The 16,213-nt window shown below is 43.2% G+C and overlaps 2 protein-coding genes across 4 annotated transcripts in view; one reads left to right on the top strand and one right to left on the bottom strand.

The window, feature by feature from the left end:
• LOC101019904 (MOB-like protein phocein) overlaps window positions 1-1,829 on the bottom strand; it is a 56,879-nt gene extending 55,050 nt beyond the window's left edge. Inside the window, exons 1-2 of one of the 2 annotated variants that reach the window (XM_009182688.3) lie at window positions 1,385-1,829; window positions 585-749 (exon numbers count right to left, since the gene is read on the bottom strand). In XM_009182688.3, coding sequence (XP_009180952.1) covers window positions 585-749; window positions 1,385-1,387 — 168 coding nt within the window. In that variant the 5' untranslated portion in view covers window positions 1,388-1,829. The remainder of the gene's footprint in view (window positions 1-584; window positions 750-1,384) is intronic. The other variant, XM_031651442.1, reaches the window with a different exon arrangement.
• HSPD1 (heat shock protein family D (Hsp60) member 1) lies at window positions 1,695-16,010 on the top strand. 2 transcript variants are annotated; one of them, XM_009182691.3, is made up of 12 exons: window positions 1,695-1,827; window positions 2,964-3,139; window positions 4,439-4,691; window positions 6,763-6,845; window positions 7,895-7,990; window positions 8,400-8,493; window positions 9,162-9,330; window positions 11,985-12,084; window positions 13,017-13,262; window positions 14,085-14,259; window positions 14,545-14,723; window positions 15,393-16,010. In XM_009182691.3, exons 2-12 carry the CDS (start codon window positions 2,966-2,968, stop codon window positions 15,543-15,545), a joined length of 1,722 nt encoding a protein of 573 aa, XP_009180955.1. In that variant the 5' UTR covers window positions 1,695-1,827; window positions 2,964-2,965; the 3' UTR covers window positions 15,546-16,010. The 2 variants fall into 2 exon arrangements, with proteins under 2 accessions (XP_009180955.1, XP_009180954.1); XM_009182690.3 differs by having other exon boundaries at window positions 1,784-2,044.
• Window positions 16,011-16,213: the final 203 nt, after the last annotated feature.

The raw sequence follows: 16,213 nt of genomic DNA, 5'->3' as shown, positions 1-16,213 counted from the left end.
TAAGGCAAACACTGATCATACTAGGCTACCAAATTGCTATTGAAGGCTTTTTTCTTTTTGAGACAGAGTCTTGCCCTGTCGCACAGGCTGGAATGCAGTGGCGGGATCTCGGCTCCCTGCAACCTCCGCCTCCAGGGTTCAAATGATTCTCCTGCCTCAGCCTCCCCAGTAGCTGGGATTACAGGCGGATGCCAACACACCCGGCTAATTTTTCTATCTTTAGTAGAGACAGGGTTTCACCATGTTGGTCAGGCTGGTCTTGAACTCCTGACCTTGTGATCCGCCCACTTCGGCCTCCCAAAGTGTTGGGATTACAGGCGTGAGCCACAGCGCCCGGCGTATTGAAGACAATTTTTAATACCCGAAACTATCACATAAAATAAACATCATAGCATTGGTCATATAAAATAAGCAACTTTATATTAGTCATTTTCCTTTAAGAAACAGATTAGAACCAAAGCAGTTAATGATCTTGGACATGACATAAATTCTACCTAATAGGAGACTTTTAATACTCCAGAATTACTCCTTTTCCCTCCACTGCACACTATAGAAAAAATAGTTCCACCGCAGCCCCCATTTACCTTTCCTTTAGAACCCGATCCAACAGCGACTACTGTTGCTTGCAATACTTTTCCTTGAGATTTTTCTGGAAGCATAATGCCTCCTTTGGTTACAGTTTCAGCAGCACTCCTTTCAACCAACACTCGGTCAAAGAGTGGAAGAAACTTTCTAAACGCTTGTCCTGCCTGTAGGAAGAGAAATGTTTTGAAACAAAAACTAAATGTAATCATATTATCAACAGGCAACGCCACCGTGTTGTATACATCTCAACACGTTTTGGCTTCGAAAGTTAACACCAAACCTCAGCTTATTCGTTAAGGAAACGCATTTGAATGTACTAACCAATATTCCAAGTTTAATTCCCGATTCCTTACATCTGTTAAGGGTCGTTGTCGCTCCTCTGGTGAGCAACCAGACCAGCTTTAAGGTCAACCTTAGTTTATTCCAAGGTCAAATGTTTTCCTTCTTCAGGGTTTTCCAGAAATTTTCAAGAAACGCTGGGTCAATCTCCCTGCCTGGCACCATGCTTTTTACCCAAGATATTACACATCCACAAAGGCCCTGCAGAGCAGGTGGGACGCTGCGCTTGCATCTGGGTTCCCGCCCCCTGCCTTACACACCCGCAGCACACGCGCGTGCAAAGAGCCCCCGGAGAAGAAAAGGGTCGGGCAGGCCTTGCCGCTCCAAGGTGCCGGCGGGCGCTGGTCACTGAGTGGCCACCAATTCCTCCCGCCTAGCCCAACAAAAGAGGGGCGTCAGTGATCCCCGTACGCCTCAGACAGGCCCGGGCCTGCAGGCTTCGGTGCCACGCGGGACTCACCATGACTCCCTCCGCCTCAGACTCGTACTCTGCTATAGTGTAGCGCCGCAAGGAGAGACTCGCGGTGCAGCTCTGGCGACACGTGAAAAACCCGCCCAGCGCGCAGGCGCGCTCGCCCCAACCCCCGCCGCTAGCCCCCTCGCCCCTCCCCGCGAGACAGGGCGGTCGCCCCGACGCGCGCCGCGATTCGCCCCCAGGGCCCTGCGCAGGCCGCTGACGCAAAGACTCGGAGGCGGAAGAAAAGAGGAGCTGTTTCTAGGCTTTTCTAGGCGCCCAGCCGAGGTGAAAGAACTACCCCTTCGTCCCCTCCCGGAAATGACGCGATTTTACCCTTGACCCGTAGGGAGCGCGGCACTTTCCGGAAAGTTCTGGAACTGAGCGCGGCCCGGGAACTAGCCTAAGCCGGCGGGAGAGGGCTGAGCGCGCTAGCACACCCTGCGCGGGTAAGGAGGGGCGGGGCTCGCGCGCAGGGTGTGCAGATTGCAGGGGCCCGGCTGACGGGAAGGGGGTGGGAGCTGCCTGCACACGTGGTGCCCTGGGGCGGGGGGAGAGGCGGAGGGAGGGGACACGGGCTCATTGCCGTGTGCGCCCTGCACTCTGTCCCTCACTCGCCGCCGACGACTCGTCTCGCTGCGCGCACGCCCCGCCGCCGCCCCGCAGGTATGCGGCCTTCCCACGCCGCCTTCCCCGGCGCCTGCGACCCCCAAGTGGGCCTTCCTCCTCTGCGGTCCTGCTGGAGGATGCGGGCGACGACAACCTGGAGTTCTGCACTGCACCGCAGGCCCAGGCCCACGGGTCCAGGCCTCCCGGGTCCATGCGGGTTCCATCACGTGCGACGCGGATCCTGGACCTCGGCTGGGCGCAGGAGGGACAACTCACGGGGATTGAATTTGGGGATTGTAGCCACTTAGGCCCGCTGGTGCAACCCGCGCCTGGTCGACTTCAGGGAACCGGGGAGGGTGGTGTACGCGAGGGAACCGCTTTTTTCCCCCGCAGGCAGCTGGGATACCGCGCCTTCACTCTTGACCTTGCTGGGGGCCTTCGGAAAGAAGGACACGTGGGCCCGCGCCGAGTGGGCCGGGCCGCGGCCCCCAGCATCGCGGCCTTGCTGGCTGCTCTGATACAGTAGCCTTGGGTGGATCCATGGAGATACTTTGCTGAGCTGCTTTTTGCACCGTCAGGAATACTTTCAGCTTCCCTGGTCACTGGGATTTGTAACTTGCCTCTCTCCGGCTGACTTGGTTTCTCAGGGGCCACAGTTGGAGTGGGTCTGCCCACAAGGCCGTTTTCGCGGTGAAAGATTAACTCGTTTTTGGCGGCGGGGATAGGTGGCCGTGGGGAAGGAGCTGCATGTGCTTTGTGCTAGTGCTATAGGTCAGGCGCCGGGGCGGCTCTTTAGCTTGCGCTAGTGGCTGATGTTCCGAAGCTGCGGCGCCTTCCGTCATTCAAGTGTAGTGGCTGGCAGAGGTCAGCCAGGCTCACCATCTCACGTTGCTTGCTCTGTTGCACAGGTGCGCATGTTTGTGCTGCAGCGCAGCATAGGTGGTAGTACTGATTATCTATTTGCTTCCATCCCCAGAAATGCTTCGGTTACCCACAGTCTTTCGCCAGATGAGACCGGTGTCCAGAGTACTGGCTCCTCATCTCACTCGGGCTTATGCCAAAGATGTAAAATTTGGTGCAGATGCCCGAGCCTTAATGCTTCAAGGTGTAGACCTTTTAGCCGATGCTGTGGCCGTTACAATGGGGCCAAAGGTATCAGTATTTTTATTTTATTATAATTATGGAGTTATGGTAGTATTAATAGCATTTTGCTCACAAATAGTCGCACTGAACTATTGAACAGTACTTTCGTATCCATTTTTGAGAACTCAGTTTACATGTAAGAATTCTGAAGTATTGGTTAACTTTTTTTTTTCTTAGACATGATCTTAAAGCTTAAACTGCTTCAGCCAGATTTTCGAAACTAGTTTGTTCAATGTGTGATGTAATCGGGTAATAACATAGCTCAAGATGGATTCTTAAACTCGAGGTAGAATTTTGCTTGCCTAAGTTAAAATTTGGATCCTTTCTGAGTAGTTCATGCCAAGTGTAGAGAGAAGAGTTTAACTTATCTTCCATAATCCCTCAGGTATGTGCTTGTAGGTGCTAAATTTTTTTTTTGGTTTATTGTAAAATGTACACAACATAAAATTACCATTAAGTGTGCACTTTGGGGACATGGGGACATTAATTACATTTATGTTGTGCAGTCATCACCACCATCCATCTCCAAAACGTTTTATATGGGAAAATTGTAATTTTGTACTCATTATACAGTAGCTTCCCATTCTCTCCTCCACCTCAAGATGCTAGTTTTACCTATCGGTTTTCTGCTGTTGTCTTGTTCCAAAGCATATTTAAAATAAGTCTCATTTAATAGGGGTAATATTTTGAGGGGGGCTTTGAAGGTGGTGTGCGATCAAGTGGTGCTTCATTTCAGTTTGAAGACAGTTCAGATACCAAGTGATCCAAACAACTGCATAAAACACAACATTTGCACACCTCACAAATAGAAAGTAGCAGCTTTAGTTCAAATCCAAAGGATGGCCAATAACTGTGCCATGGTTGAAGTTGTATGTTGAGTGAACTTGGAAGAGCACACTACTTGCCTTGATGGTTAATATTTTAAACGAATTTTAAAACAAGTCACATTGCTTTAAAAGATAACAGGCACTAACTAAAACTTAGGTATAAGTGATAGGAAGATTGTTGTTATTCTTTGTCTTGTGTTCTTGTTCATTTTATAAGATGACAAATTTTAGTCCCTAGTATTTTAATCTTCTAAATTACTTAGTTCAAAATTATGCTCTTGGCAGAGAAACAGGTCATTTTGTCTGTAGACAAAGAATGTCGATAAACTTGCCCTTGAGATTCATGCTGCAAGACTGATAAAAATGACACAACTTATGTGGAGACTTTGAAGTAGTTGCTTTATTATGAAGACTGCTCATTTTTTAAAATATAAGTAATCCTTAGGGTATGTGTGATCCTGTTACATTTTTTTTCTTTTAGGGAAGAACAGTGATTATTGAGCAGAGCTGGGGAAGTCCCAAAGTAACAAAAGATGGTGTGACTGTTGCAAAGTCAATCGACTTAAAGGATAAATATAAAAACATTGGAGCTAAACTTGTTCAAGATGTTGCCAATAACACAAATGAAGAGGCTGGGGATGGCACTACCACTGCTACTGTACTGGCACGCTCTATAGCCAAGGAAGGCTTCGAGAAGATTAGCAAAGGTGCTAATCCCGTGGAAATCAGGAGAGGTAGGAATGTCTATTGTCACTACAGTGTTCTAAACTTCAGTGTGCTTTAAGGCATTGATTCCTTGGAGCTAAGGAGAGTGTCTGTTACTTTAGGAAATTGATCCTTCTCTCATTCCTCTTGGCCTGGAGAAATCTTAAACTGGGTTTTCCTTTAGCAAGTAGTGATTGAATGCCTGGCTGTATGGTGGGTAGGTACTGTTAGGTAATTTTGATGTTTTACTTAGTTGGTTTCTTTTGTTTTTAGAGACAGGGTCTTGCTCTGTAGCCTAGGCTGGACTGCACTGGAACTCCTGGACTCAAGCAATCCTCCTGCTTCAGCCTCCAAGTAGCTGGGACTACTACAGGCACTCACCACCATTCCTGGCTAATTTTTAGTTTAGTTTTGTAGAAAGTAAGACTGAATACACTGGATCATTCAGAATGTCAGAAAGTAATGTTTTCCTCAGTTTATTTTTTTTTATTTTTTTGAGACAGTCTCGCTCTGTCCCCCAGGCTGGAGTACTGTGGCGTGATCTACGCTTACTGCAAGCTCCGCCTCCCAGGTTCACGCCTCCCGAGTGAACCTCCTGCCTCAGCCTCCCGAGTAGCTGGGACTACAGGTGCCCACCACCATGCCCGGCTAATTTTCTTTAATTTTTAGTAGAGATGGGGTTTCACCGTGTTAGCCAGGATGGTCTCGATCTCCTGACCTCGTGATCTGCCTGCCTCGGCCTCCCAAAGTGCTGGGATTACAGGCATGAGCCACCGCGCCCGGCCCATTAGTTTATTTTTTCTTAATAGCACACACCGTGTTATTGGTTTGTGTTTTGTTAGTGCTTGTAACTGGAGTGCAACTTAATTAACAGATTTGCTCCTCAGCATGAACTTCATGGCAGTGTAGACTTAAATTCTAGTCCCATCTTTGTCATTTATTAGCTGTGTGCTAAGACTTGGTTTTCCTATCAGCAGAATTGCTGTGTATATCCAGGGTATGTTAGGGTTGAAACCAGGAACCCTCTTGTGAGTGAAGGTGGGGGAGCTATTGATAATTTTTTGTCAGAATTGGCATACTAATGTATCATTACCTCATATATTTCAATGTTTATGGACCAAGTGACTACACTTCACTAAAAGCAATTTTACTGTAAATCACTAACAAGTATCAAGGTTATGAAGAGGACTTCCCAACACCTTGCATTGGATTTTTTTTGAAGTAACATTTCTCAAACAACAAGAGAGCTAGCACTACTCCCAGTTGAGCAAAATAGGACTGTTAAGAGTGATGTAAAACAAAAATATTTTGTTAGTTCATAATACATACTAAATTGAGGGGTTTTCAGATAATTGACACCTGCAGAGGCATAGTCACAACAGATTCCTATCACTTAAGAACTATACTTCTTGTTGAAAATAAGGGAGTGTTAACCATTTTGGTTCTTTTTTGCATCATCTAATGGACATGAGAAGTGTTGGGGACCCTACTGAAAACAGGCAGCATGATTGAGTTAGGAATAATTTGCATAGGATGAGTTCAGTGGTGAGACTCTTGAAACTATACACATCTACCTTGTTTTAGTCCTATTTTCAAAATTTTGGCATTGTGAGATTTTATTTACTGTGTGAACCTAAAGTTACTGTTTAAGTACATGCCATGCAACTCTGTGTTATTAAGAAGCACTGTCTCAGAAGCTGTGTGTAAATTTAATATTAAGGCACTAAAGACCAAGCATAGGTACATGCCTGTAATCCCAGCTACATGGGAAGCTGAGGTGGGAGGATCACTTGAGCCCAGGAGTTCAAGACCAGCTTTGGCAACATAGCGAGACTTTGTCTACAAAAATAAAACGAGCTGAGCACGGTGGCTTGAGCCTGTGGTCTCAGCGGCTCCCTTGAGCCCAGGGTGTCAGGGCTTCAGTGAGCCGTGATCTGTGCTACTGCACTCCAGCCTGGGCGACAGAACAAGGCCCTGTCTCAAAAAAAATAATAAAAATAAATTTAAGGCATTAAAATATTTGTAACGAATCTCAAGATTTCTACTTGACTTAGAAGCCATGAGAGAAATAAACATTGTAATGACATATTGTTGAACTAGGTGTGATGTTAGCTGTTGATGCTGTAATTGCTGAACTTAGAAAGCAGTCTAAACCTGTGACCACCCCTGAAGAAATTGCACAGGTAAGGACTTAACATGTTATATGTGTTTTTAAAAAAATTTAATGGCATGTGTAATTTTTTTTTTCCTTGATCACACCAATGTTAGAATAACAATACTACGCAATCATCAATATTAGAATCATTGTTTCTTACTGCTAAAACCTTTGAAAAGAATAGTGACCATAATGGTTGTCATTTAGTTCTGCATGTGGTTGTCATTTTATTTATTTATTTATTTATTTATTTTTTGAGACGGAGTCTCACTCTGTCACCCAGGCTGGAGTACAGTGGCCAGATCTCAGCTCACTGCAAGCTCCGCCTCCTGGGTTTAGGCCATTCTCCTGCCTCAGCCTCCCGAGTAGCTGGGACTACAGGCGCCCGCCACCACGCCCGGCTAATTCTTTGTATTTTTAGTAGAGATGGGGTTTCACCGTGTTAGCCAGGATGGTCTCGATCTCCTGACCTCGTGATCCGCCCGTCTTGGCCTCCCAAAGTGCTGGGATTACAGGCTTGAGCCACCGCGCCCGGCCGTGTGGTTGTCATTTTAGTTCTACATGGCTGTAAAATGCATTTGTATGTTGTGAAAATGTTCTTAGCCATTGTCAAAGGTGCATAAATTTTGTCAGTTTGTAATGAAGTCAGCATTTTTAAACTTCTTGTTACAAGAATAGTTTCTTTTTTTTTTTTTTGAGACGAAGTCTCACCACGCCCGGCTAGTTTTTTGTGTTTTTTTAAATAGAGACAGGGTTTCACCGTGTTAGCCAGGATGGTCTTGATCTCCTGACCTCGTGATCCGCCCGTCTCGGCCTCCCAAAGTGCTGGGATTACAGGCTTGAGCCACCGCGCCCGGCCAAGAATAGTTTTATATATCATATTCTTCAAAACAATGTAGTCAAATAATGAATCAGAAAAGAGCAAAGAACCAGTGTTTCATGAAAACTACCATAACGTAAATTCCCCTTCTCTCCCCTGAAGGGAAGTATCAATTTGGAAGTTACTAGGAAAAGGTAAGGGAACTGACTAAGGACACCACCCTTACCTTTTATTGAAGAGTAACTTGATTATTTCAGGTTGCTACAATTTCTGCAAATGGAGACAAAGAAATTGGCAATATCATCTCTGATGCAATGAAAAAGGTTGGAAGAAAGGGTGTCATCACAGTAAAGGCAAGTGTGTTTGTATTTTTAAAGATAGTTTGAGTTATCTGATGATCAAAAGTTTGAGTTATCTGATGATCAAAACTGAATTTTCCAAATAGAAAAATTCTGTGTTTTAAAAACAGTGCTTTTTTATTCCTTCATATGTAGTCTCAGCACATGTATAGAATAAAGTACTTACTGTGTTTTATGTGAATTCGCCTTTACTCCATGAAATGAATCCATCTTAACTTAAATGATTATTCAAATAAGCACTTTTTGGAATTTTTTGCAGAAGTGCAATTGGATGTCCTGGGCTTTTTCATACTCCACCCTACATCTCTTATGGCCAGAGGAGTCTGTTTTTATTAATCTGGCCTGTAATTCCATGTTTTGTTTTCAATGAAATCAATATACCTAATTCTTTGACATTTCATAGGATGGAAAAACACTGAATGATGAATTAGAAATTATCGAAGGCATGAAGTTTGATCGAGGCTATATTTCTCCATACTTTATTAATACATCAAAAGGTAAGAACAAATCAATAACTGAATAATTATTATTATTTTTTATTATTTTAGGCAGAGTCTCATTTTCTGTGGCCCAGGCTGGAGTGCAGTGGCAAGATGCAGTGGCGCATTGCTCACTGCAACCTCCGCCTCCTGGGTTCGAGTGATTCTCTTGCCTCAGTCTCCCGAGCAGCTGGGATTACAGGCACACGCCACCATGCCAACCTGATTTTTGTATTTTTAGTAGAGATGGGGTTTCACCAAGTTGGCCAGGCTGGTCTCTTAACTCCTGACCTCAGGTGATCCACCTGCCTTGACCTCCCAAAGTGCTGGGATTACAGGTATGAAGTACCATGCCTGGCTAATTTTTGTATTTTTAATAGAGACAGGGTTTAGCCATGTTGACTAGGCTGGTTTTGAACGCTTGGCCTCAAGTCATCTGCCTGCTTTGGCCTCCTGAAATGTTTAAAATATACTTTCCTAATGTGTGTCAAACTATAGGTATTAGTTGGTGTCATACTCTAAAAAATAAATGTGTATATTCCAAAAGTTAATGCATATTAGACATGAAGGAGGAAAACAAACTCACTGATCAATTTTAAAATGTATTGGAACCTTGGTTTAGCTTTTCACTTAAATACATTGCAGTTATTTTTTGTATATTTTTGAAATCTTCATTATTTTTACAGGTCAGAAATGTGAATTCCAGGATGCCTATATTCTGCTGAGTGAAAAGAAAATTTCTAGTGTCCAGTCCATTGTACCTGCTCTTGAAATTGCCAATGCTCACCGTAAGCCTTTGGTCATAATTGCTGAAGACGTTGATGGAGAAGCTCTAAGTACACTCGTCTTGAATAGGTAATAGGCAGTGGTATTTGATGATTTATATTTCTGGGTCAAAGACAGAATTATTTCTATTTCTATTCGCAGTCTCCATCATGTGTACCTCCACATTTGATCCAGTTGTGTTTGTATCTAGAATTGTCATTGTGTAAATCAGGTGTGCTCTATGTATCCTTATGGTTCTTTACTATTTTGCCCAGCTGTCACATAGAACAGACTGATTTAGCACATTGGTACCTTTCTATATTTTGCAAGTGTTTACAGTTGTTTTGAAGGTACATGACTGGATCTTGTAATTTTTTTTTTTTGAGATGGAGTCTCACTCCAAGGCCCAGGCTAGAGTGTAGTGGCATAATCGTGGCTCACTACAATCTCCATCTCCTGGGTTCAAGCAATTCTTCTGCCTCAGCCTCCCGAGCAGCTGGGACTACAGGCATGTGCCACCACACCTGACTAATTTTTGTATTTTTAGTAGAGACAGGGTTTCACCATATTGACCAGGCTGGTCTCAAACTCCTGACCCGTGATCTGCCCGCCTTAGCCTTCCAAAGTGCTGGGAATTACAGGTGTGAGCCACCGCTCCTGGCTTGTAATTTTTTTTTTTTTTTTTTGGAGACAAGAGTCTCAGTCTGCCTCCCAGGCTGGAGTGCAGTGGCTCAATCTTGGCTCAAGCCTCCTGGGTTCAAGTGTGAATCTTTTGTTTTTTTTAAAAAGGTTTTTCTGGTTAAAAATATGTATATTTTCAGAATATTATTTTGCATAGAACAGGGAAGTAAACAACTAACATTCCAAATAACTCAAATGGGCCAGGCACAGTGGCTCACATCTATAATCCCAGCACTTGGGGAGGCACAGGCAGGTGGATCACCTGAGATCAGGAGTTCGAGACCAGCCTGGCCAACGTAGTGAGACCCCATATCTACTAAAAATATAAAAATTAGCAGAGCGTGGCGGTGCACGCCTGTAATCCCGGCTACTCAGAGGCTGAGGCAGGAGAATCGCTTGAATCCAGGAGGCAGAAGTTGCAGTGTTGCGAGATTGTGCCACTGCACTCCAGCCTGGGCAACAAAGTGAGACTCTGTCTTTAAATAAATAACTGAGATGTAAGTGTATTTCACCATCGAATATTTTTTATTTATTTTGAGAGACAGACTCTGTCACCCAGGCTGGGCTGCTGTGGCATGATCATAGCTCACAGAAGCCTTGAACTCTTGGTGTCAAGCAGTCCTCCTGCCTCAGCCTCCCAAGTAGCTGGGACTACACACTTGCACAAGCACACTTGGCTGATCTTTTAATTCTAAGGGCATTATTAAAATGTTTGTTCTTCCTTATCTGAGAATTGAAGTATGTCAGAAGCAAGACTTTTCTTTCCATTTCATTATAGTAGAAATGCACAAATTAGGAGGTATGTTTTAGACATTACATGTGTTGATGTGACCCAAAAGCTCTAATGAGCTGCCTTACCCTGGAACGTTTTTCTTAGCTTGGATTTGCTTTTTTGGAGGGATTAAGAAAAGACTTGGCCAGGAGCGGTGATTCATGCCTGTAATCGCAGCACTTTGGGAGGCTGAGGCAGGTGGATCATGAGGTCAGGAGATGGAGACCATCCTGGCTAAATGGTGAAATCCCATCTCTAGTAAAAATACAAAAAAAAATTAGCTGAGCGTGGTGGCAGGCACCTGTAGTCCCAGCTACTCGGGAGGCTGAGGCAGGAGAATGGCGTAAACCTGGGAGGCAGAACTTGCAGTGAGCCGAGATCTCACCACTGCACTCCAGCCTGGGCGACAGAGCAAGACTCTGTCTCAAAAAAAAAAAAAAAAAGACTTGAAGACTTGAGGCCAGAAAAAAACAAGTCTACGGAGTTTTCATTAGGCCATTTAACTGCTAGTTGAAAACTGGGATATCCAGTTTACATAGCATATAGCTTATTCCTCTAATTTTTATTTGGGTCCTTAATAAAATAGACCAGCTGTCTTGAAGTTTGAACATTCCTTCTGTTTCACAATCTGTTCTCAAATGGACATTTGATTGCACATTCTAAGTATTCATGTACCTGGCAGAAATTTCAGGTGAGCTTAACAATACTGTCAGCTTTTTGTATAACATTCATAAAAGAAGTGAATTCAGAACATTGCTCATTCAAAACTCAGCATTAATACAATCTATGGAGTAGATGTTTATTAAATGACCCTCAAATGTAATATTTAGTAATTATTTTTCTACCATTCATAATAGTTATCACCGTATCCTGTAACTTACTGTAATGTGATTTTTGCGGCTCAGCCTCCCGAGTAGTGGGGATTACAGGTGCCTGCTACCACATTTGGCTGATGTTTGTATTTTTAGTAGAGACAGGGTTTCACCATCTTGGCCAGGCTGGTCTCGAATTCCTGACCTCGTGAGCCACCACGCCCAGCAAGGCCAACAGTTTATTAAGAAGATAAACAGATATGAACAAGTATAGATTAATAGAAAATAGCCTTAACTGTCTCACATCTTTCCTGTCTTAATTTGATCAAAAATTGCTAGGAAGCCAAAAAAAAAAAGCAAAAACCAAACCAGATTACTTAGGGAGTCCTAAGTAATCTAAGTAGTAACAGAGCTTGAGGGGAATTTAAACAGAGGCATTTTTATTTCATTTAAATCTTACTGTCAACTATTCTTAACAGGCTAAAGGTTGGTCTTCAGGTTGTGGCAGTCAAGGCTCCAGGGTTTGGTGACAATAGAAAGAACCAGCTTAAAGATATGGCTATTGCTACTGGTGGTGCAGTAAGTAAAATAAATGCGATAATGGTTTGCTGAATGTTTATACTTGTCTGAAATTTATAGATAGTTTAACATTTTTCACAATTAGATACTACAGCTATCTGTTTCTTTTGGCTCTTTGGAAGGTAGGGGTTGGATTAAATTCCCTTTAATTAGCCAAGAGGCCACGAGTCTGGCCTAAGAATGGGCTTATTGACTATTCTATATTCACTAAATCTTATTGACTGAATAAGGGGTTTCCTTTTTTTTTTTTTTTTTTGGAGACAGGGTGTCTTGATCTGTCTTGACTATTCTTATTGACTAAATCTGTGGAGTTTCCTTTTTTTTTTTTTTTTTTTTTTTTTTGAGACAGGGTGTCTTGATCTGTCACCCAGGCTGGAATGCAGTGGCACAATCTTGGCTCACTGCAACCTGCGCCTCCCGGGTTCAAGCAATCCTCCTGTCTCAGCCTCCCAAGTAGCTGGGACTACAGGTGCAGTACCATGCCCAGCTAATTTTTTTACTTTTAGTAATGGTGGGTCTCACTATGTTGCCTAGGCTTCTCAAACTCCTGGACTCAAGCAATACGCCTGCCTCTGCCTCCCAAAGTCCTGGGATCTGTTTTCAGTTTTGAAAGATAAAAGTGTGTGCTACAAATGATGTAGGACTTGAGAGTCAAGGCCTATGGTCTTGTCCTGGCTCTACCAGTAAGTGTGACCTTGGATGTTTTTTTCTCAAGTAAGGCTAATAATAATTACCAGAGTTGGGAGAATTGAGAAGTTGGAAATGCAATGGAAGACTATACTCAAGTCTTGTTCTGGACTAACAGTGATCTTACAGTCTCTCATTTCAAAGAAAGTATTTCAAGATGATTCTCTTGCATGGTATATTAATAAACTTGGTATAATGGTAGAAACTGTAACCTACAGCTGGTTTACGTTTAACTCATTTTGTAGGTGTTTGGAGAAGAGGGTTTGACCATAAATGTTGAAGACGTTCAGCCTCATGACTTAGGAAAAGTTGGAGAGGTCATTGTGACCAAAGACGATGCCATGCTCTTAAAAGGAAAAGGTGACAAGGTTAAAATTGAAGAACGTATTCAAGAAATCATTGAGCAGTTAGATGTCACAACTAGTGAATATGAAAAGGAAAAACTGAATGAACGGCTGGCAAAACTTTCAGATGGAGTAGCTGTGCTGAAGGTAAGGTTCATTATTATGAATAAGTTTTTTGGGTTCTGAGTCCAAGAATGATTGTCCTTCTGTAGTATTCCCCAGTAGTACCATGGAACTAAACAAATATTTGAGGAATTAATAGTGGAATTTTGTTTTGTTTTGTGGGGTTTTTTTTTTTTTTTTTTGAGACAGAGTCTCGCTCTGTCGCTCAGGCTGGAGTGCAGTGGCTGGATCTCAGCTCACTGCAAGCTCCGCCTCCCGGGGTTACGCCATTCTCCTGCCTCAGCCTCCTGAGTAGCTGGGACTACAGGCGCCCGCCACCACGCCCGGCTAGTTTTTTTGTAATTTTTTTTAGTAGAGATGGGGTTTCACCGTGTTAGCCAGGATGGTCTCGATCTCCTGACCTCATGATCTGCCCGTCTCGGCCTCCCAAAGTGCTGGGATTACAGGCTTGAGCCACCGCGCCCGGCCTTGTTTTGTTTTAAGCCCTCCGTCACCTAGGCTGGGATGCAGTGGTGCAATCTTGGCTCGCTGCAACTTCCGCCTCCTGGGTTCAAGCAAACCTCCTGCCTCAGCCTCCCGAGTAGCTGGGATTACAGGTGCTCGCCACCATGCCTGGCTAATTTTGTATTTTTAGTGGAGACAGGGTTTCACCATGTTGGCCAGGCTGGTCTCAAACTCCTGACCTCAAGTGATCCACTCACCTCAGCCTCCCAAAGTGCTAGGATTACAGGTGTGAGCTACCATGCCCACCCCAGGATTGCTTTTTAAGTAAACTGCTTTTAAATGACTTGGCAATTAGCATCTTGAATGAAGAGGCCATACTAACTGGAATTCTTTCATCTTTAGGTTGGTGGGACAAGTGATGTTGAAGTGAATGAAAAGAAAGACAGAGTTACAGATGCACTTAATGCTACAAGAGCTGCTGTTGAAGAAGGCATTGTTTTGGGAGGGGGTTGTGCCCTGCTTCGATGCATTCCAGCCTTGGACTCATTGACTCCAGCTAATGAAGATCAAAAAATTGGTAAAAAGTTATCTTTTAAATGAGTTTGTGGCCTGATTTTAGTGTTTCTGTTAGAATAATAATGTTGCAGTCCCCTAAATGGAATAATAGCACATCCATTTCCTGAATAACAGAAGTAGAATAGTGCTAATGTCAGAGCTAAACATGCATCACATCTTTTTCAGAGGAAATTATTTGACCTGTAGTAGGATTGGGATTTCCCTACATCAATATCCTCACAAATTATAAATGTGTTATAATATTTACAAATGAAAGTATTAAAATTTTGCTGAAATTTCTTTGTAGGTATAGAAATTATTAAAAGAACACTCAAAATTCCAGCAATGACCATTGCTAAGAATGCAGGTGTTGAAGGATCTTTGATAGTTGAGAAAATTATGCAGAGTTCCTCAGAAGTTGGTTATGATGCTATGGCTGGAGATTTTGTGAATATGGTGGAAAAAGGAATTATTGACCCAACAAAGGTAAATAGTTGAACACTTTCTAAAAATTCTTTTGTTGTTCATTTTGTTAATATCCCCACATCCCAAATCTTTGGTCACCAGAAAAATAGTCTAATAGCAGTAGCAATAGCAGTAGCACTTGTGCCCATCAACAATTCTCATGTACATCTCCAGAACCTAGATATTTAATACTCCACTAAAAGGAAGGGGGATTCCTTGAGTAGCAGTTGAGTCCATGCCTGGAGGCAGGAAAAAATCAGGATGGATCTGGAACACCCTGTTCCTGCCTGGCCAGTAAGAATACTTTCCAAGATACCCAGAACAGGGTTTTGTTTCATTTTTGAGACAGAGTTTTGTTCTTGTTGCCCAGGCTGGAGTACAATGGCACGAACTCGGCTCACAGCAACCTCCACCTCCTGGGTTCAAGCGATTCTCCTGCCTCAGCCTCCTGAGTAGCTGGAATTATAGGCATGCGCCACCATGCCTGGCTAATTTTTGTATTTTTAGTAGAGATGGGGTCTTACCATGTTGGCCAGGCTGGTCTTGAACTCCTAACCTCATCTACCTGCCTCGGCCTCCCAAAGTGCTGGGATTACAGGGGTGAGCCACCATGCCCAGACAGAAATTTTCAGTAAGTCTTGCTCATATTTTACTAAGGGAAAACTAATGTTTAATTAAACTTTTTTCTAGGTTGTGAGAACTGCTTTATTGGATGCTGCTGGTGTGGCCTCTCTGTTAACTACAGCAGAAGTTGTCGTCACAGAAATTCCTAAAGAAGAGAAGGACCCTGGAATGGGTGCAATGGGTGGAATGGGAGGTGGTATGGGAGGTGGCATGTTCTAACTCCTAGACTAGTAGTGCTTTACCTTTATTAATGAACTGTGACAGGAAGCCCAAGGCAGTGTTCCTCACCAATAACTTCAGAGAAGTCAGTTGGAGAAAATGAAGAAAAAGGCTGGCTGAAAATCACTATAACCATCAGTTACTGGTTTCAGTTGACAAAATATATAATGGTTTACTGCTGTCATTGTCCATGCCTACAGATAATTTATTTTGTATTTTTGAATAAAAAACATTTGTACATTCCTGATAATGGGTACAAGAGCCATGTACCAATGTACTGCTTTCAACTTAAATCACTGAGGCATTTTTACTACTATTCTGTTAAAATCAGGATTTTAGTGCTTGCCACCACCAGATGAGAAGTTAAGCAGCCTTTCTGTGGAGAGTGAGAATAATTGTGTACAAAGTAGAGAAATATCCAATTATGTGACAACCTTTGTGTAATAAAAATTTGTTTAAAGTTAATAATTGTGTTAGCCTTTCCATGATTAGAAGATACTGAAAAATGAAAGCCAGTTGAAGGGGCAGACTGGCATGTGTATAAAACATCCTACCTATGATATTTTCATGTTTCTCTTTGTTGTAAACTGAACTACATTATTCCATTGATAATGGGGAAAGACAGTTTCTATTTTCCCCTGTGCAAGAGAGCTGTAAAATCTGGGAGG

This window comes from Papio anubis, chromosome 10 (genome assembly GCF_008728515.1).
Source record: "Papio anubis isolate 15944 chromosome 10, Panubis1.0, whole genome shotgun sequence".
Classification (NCBI taxonomy): domain Eukaryota; kingdom Metazoa; phylum Chordata; class Mammalia; order Primates; family Cercopithecidae; genus Papio; species Papio anubis.
Note: the sequence above shows the minus strand (reverse complement) of the source record. Positions and strands in the feature narration are given on the sequence as shown.

Coding starts and splice junctions, on each gene's coding strand:
- HSPD1 (XM_009182691.3), top strand. CDS start 2,966: ATGCTTCGGTTACCCACAGTCTTTCGCCAGATGAGACCGGTGTCCAGA. Junction 12,085..13,016: donor CTATTGCTACTGGTGGTGCA/GTAAGTAAAATA, acceptor CTCATTTTGTAG/GTGTTTGGAGAAGAGGGTTT. Junction 14,260..14,544: donor TAATGAAGATCAAAAAATTG/GTAAAAAGTTAT, acceptor ATTTCTTTGTAG/GTATAGAAATTATTAAAAGA.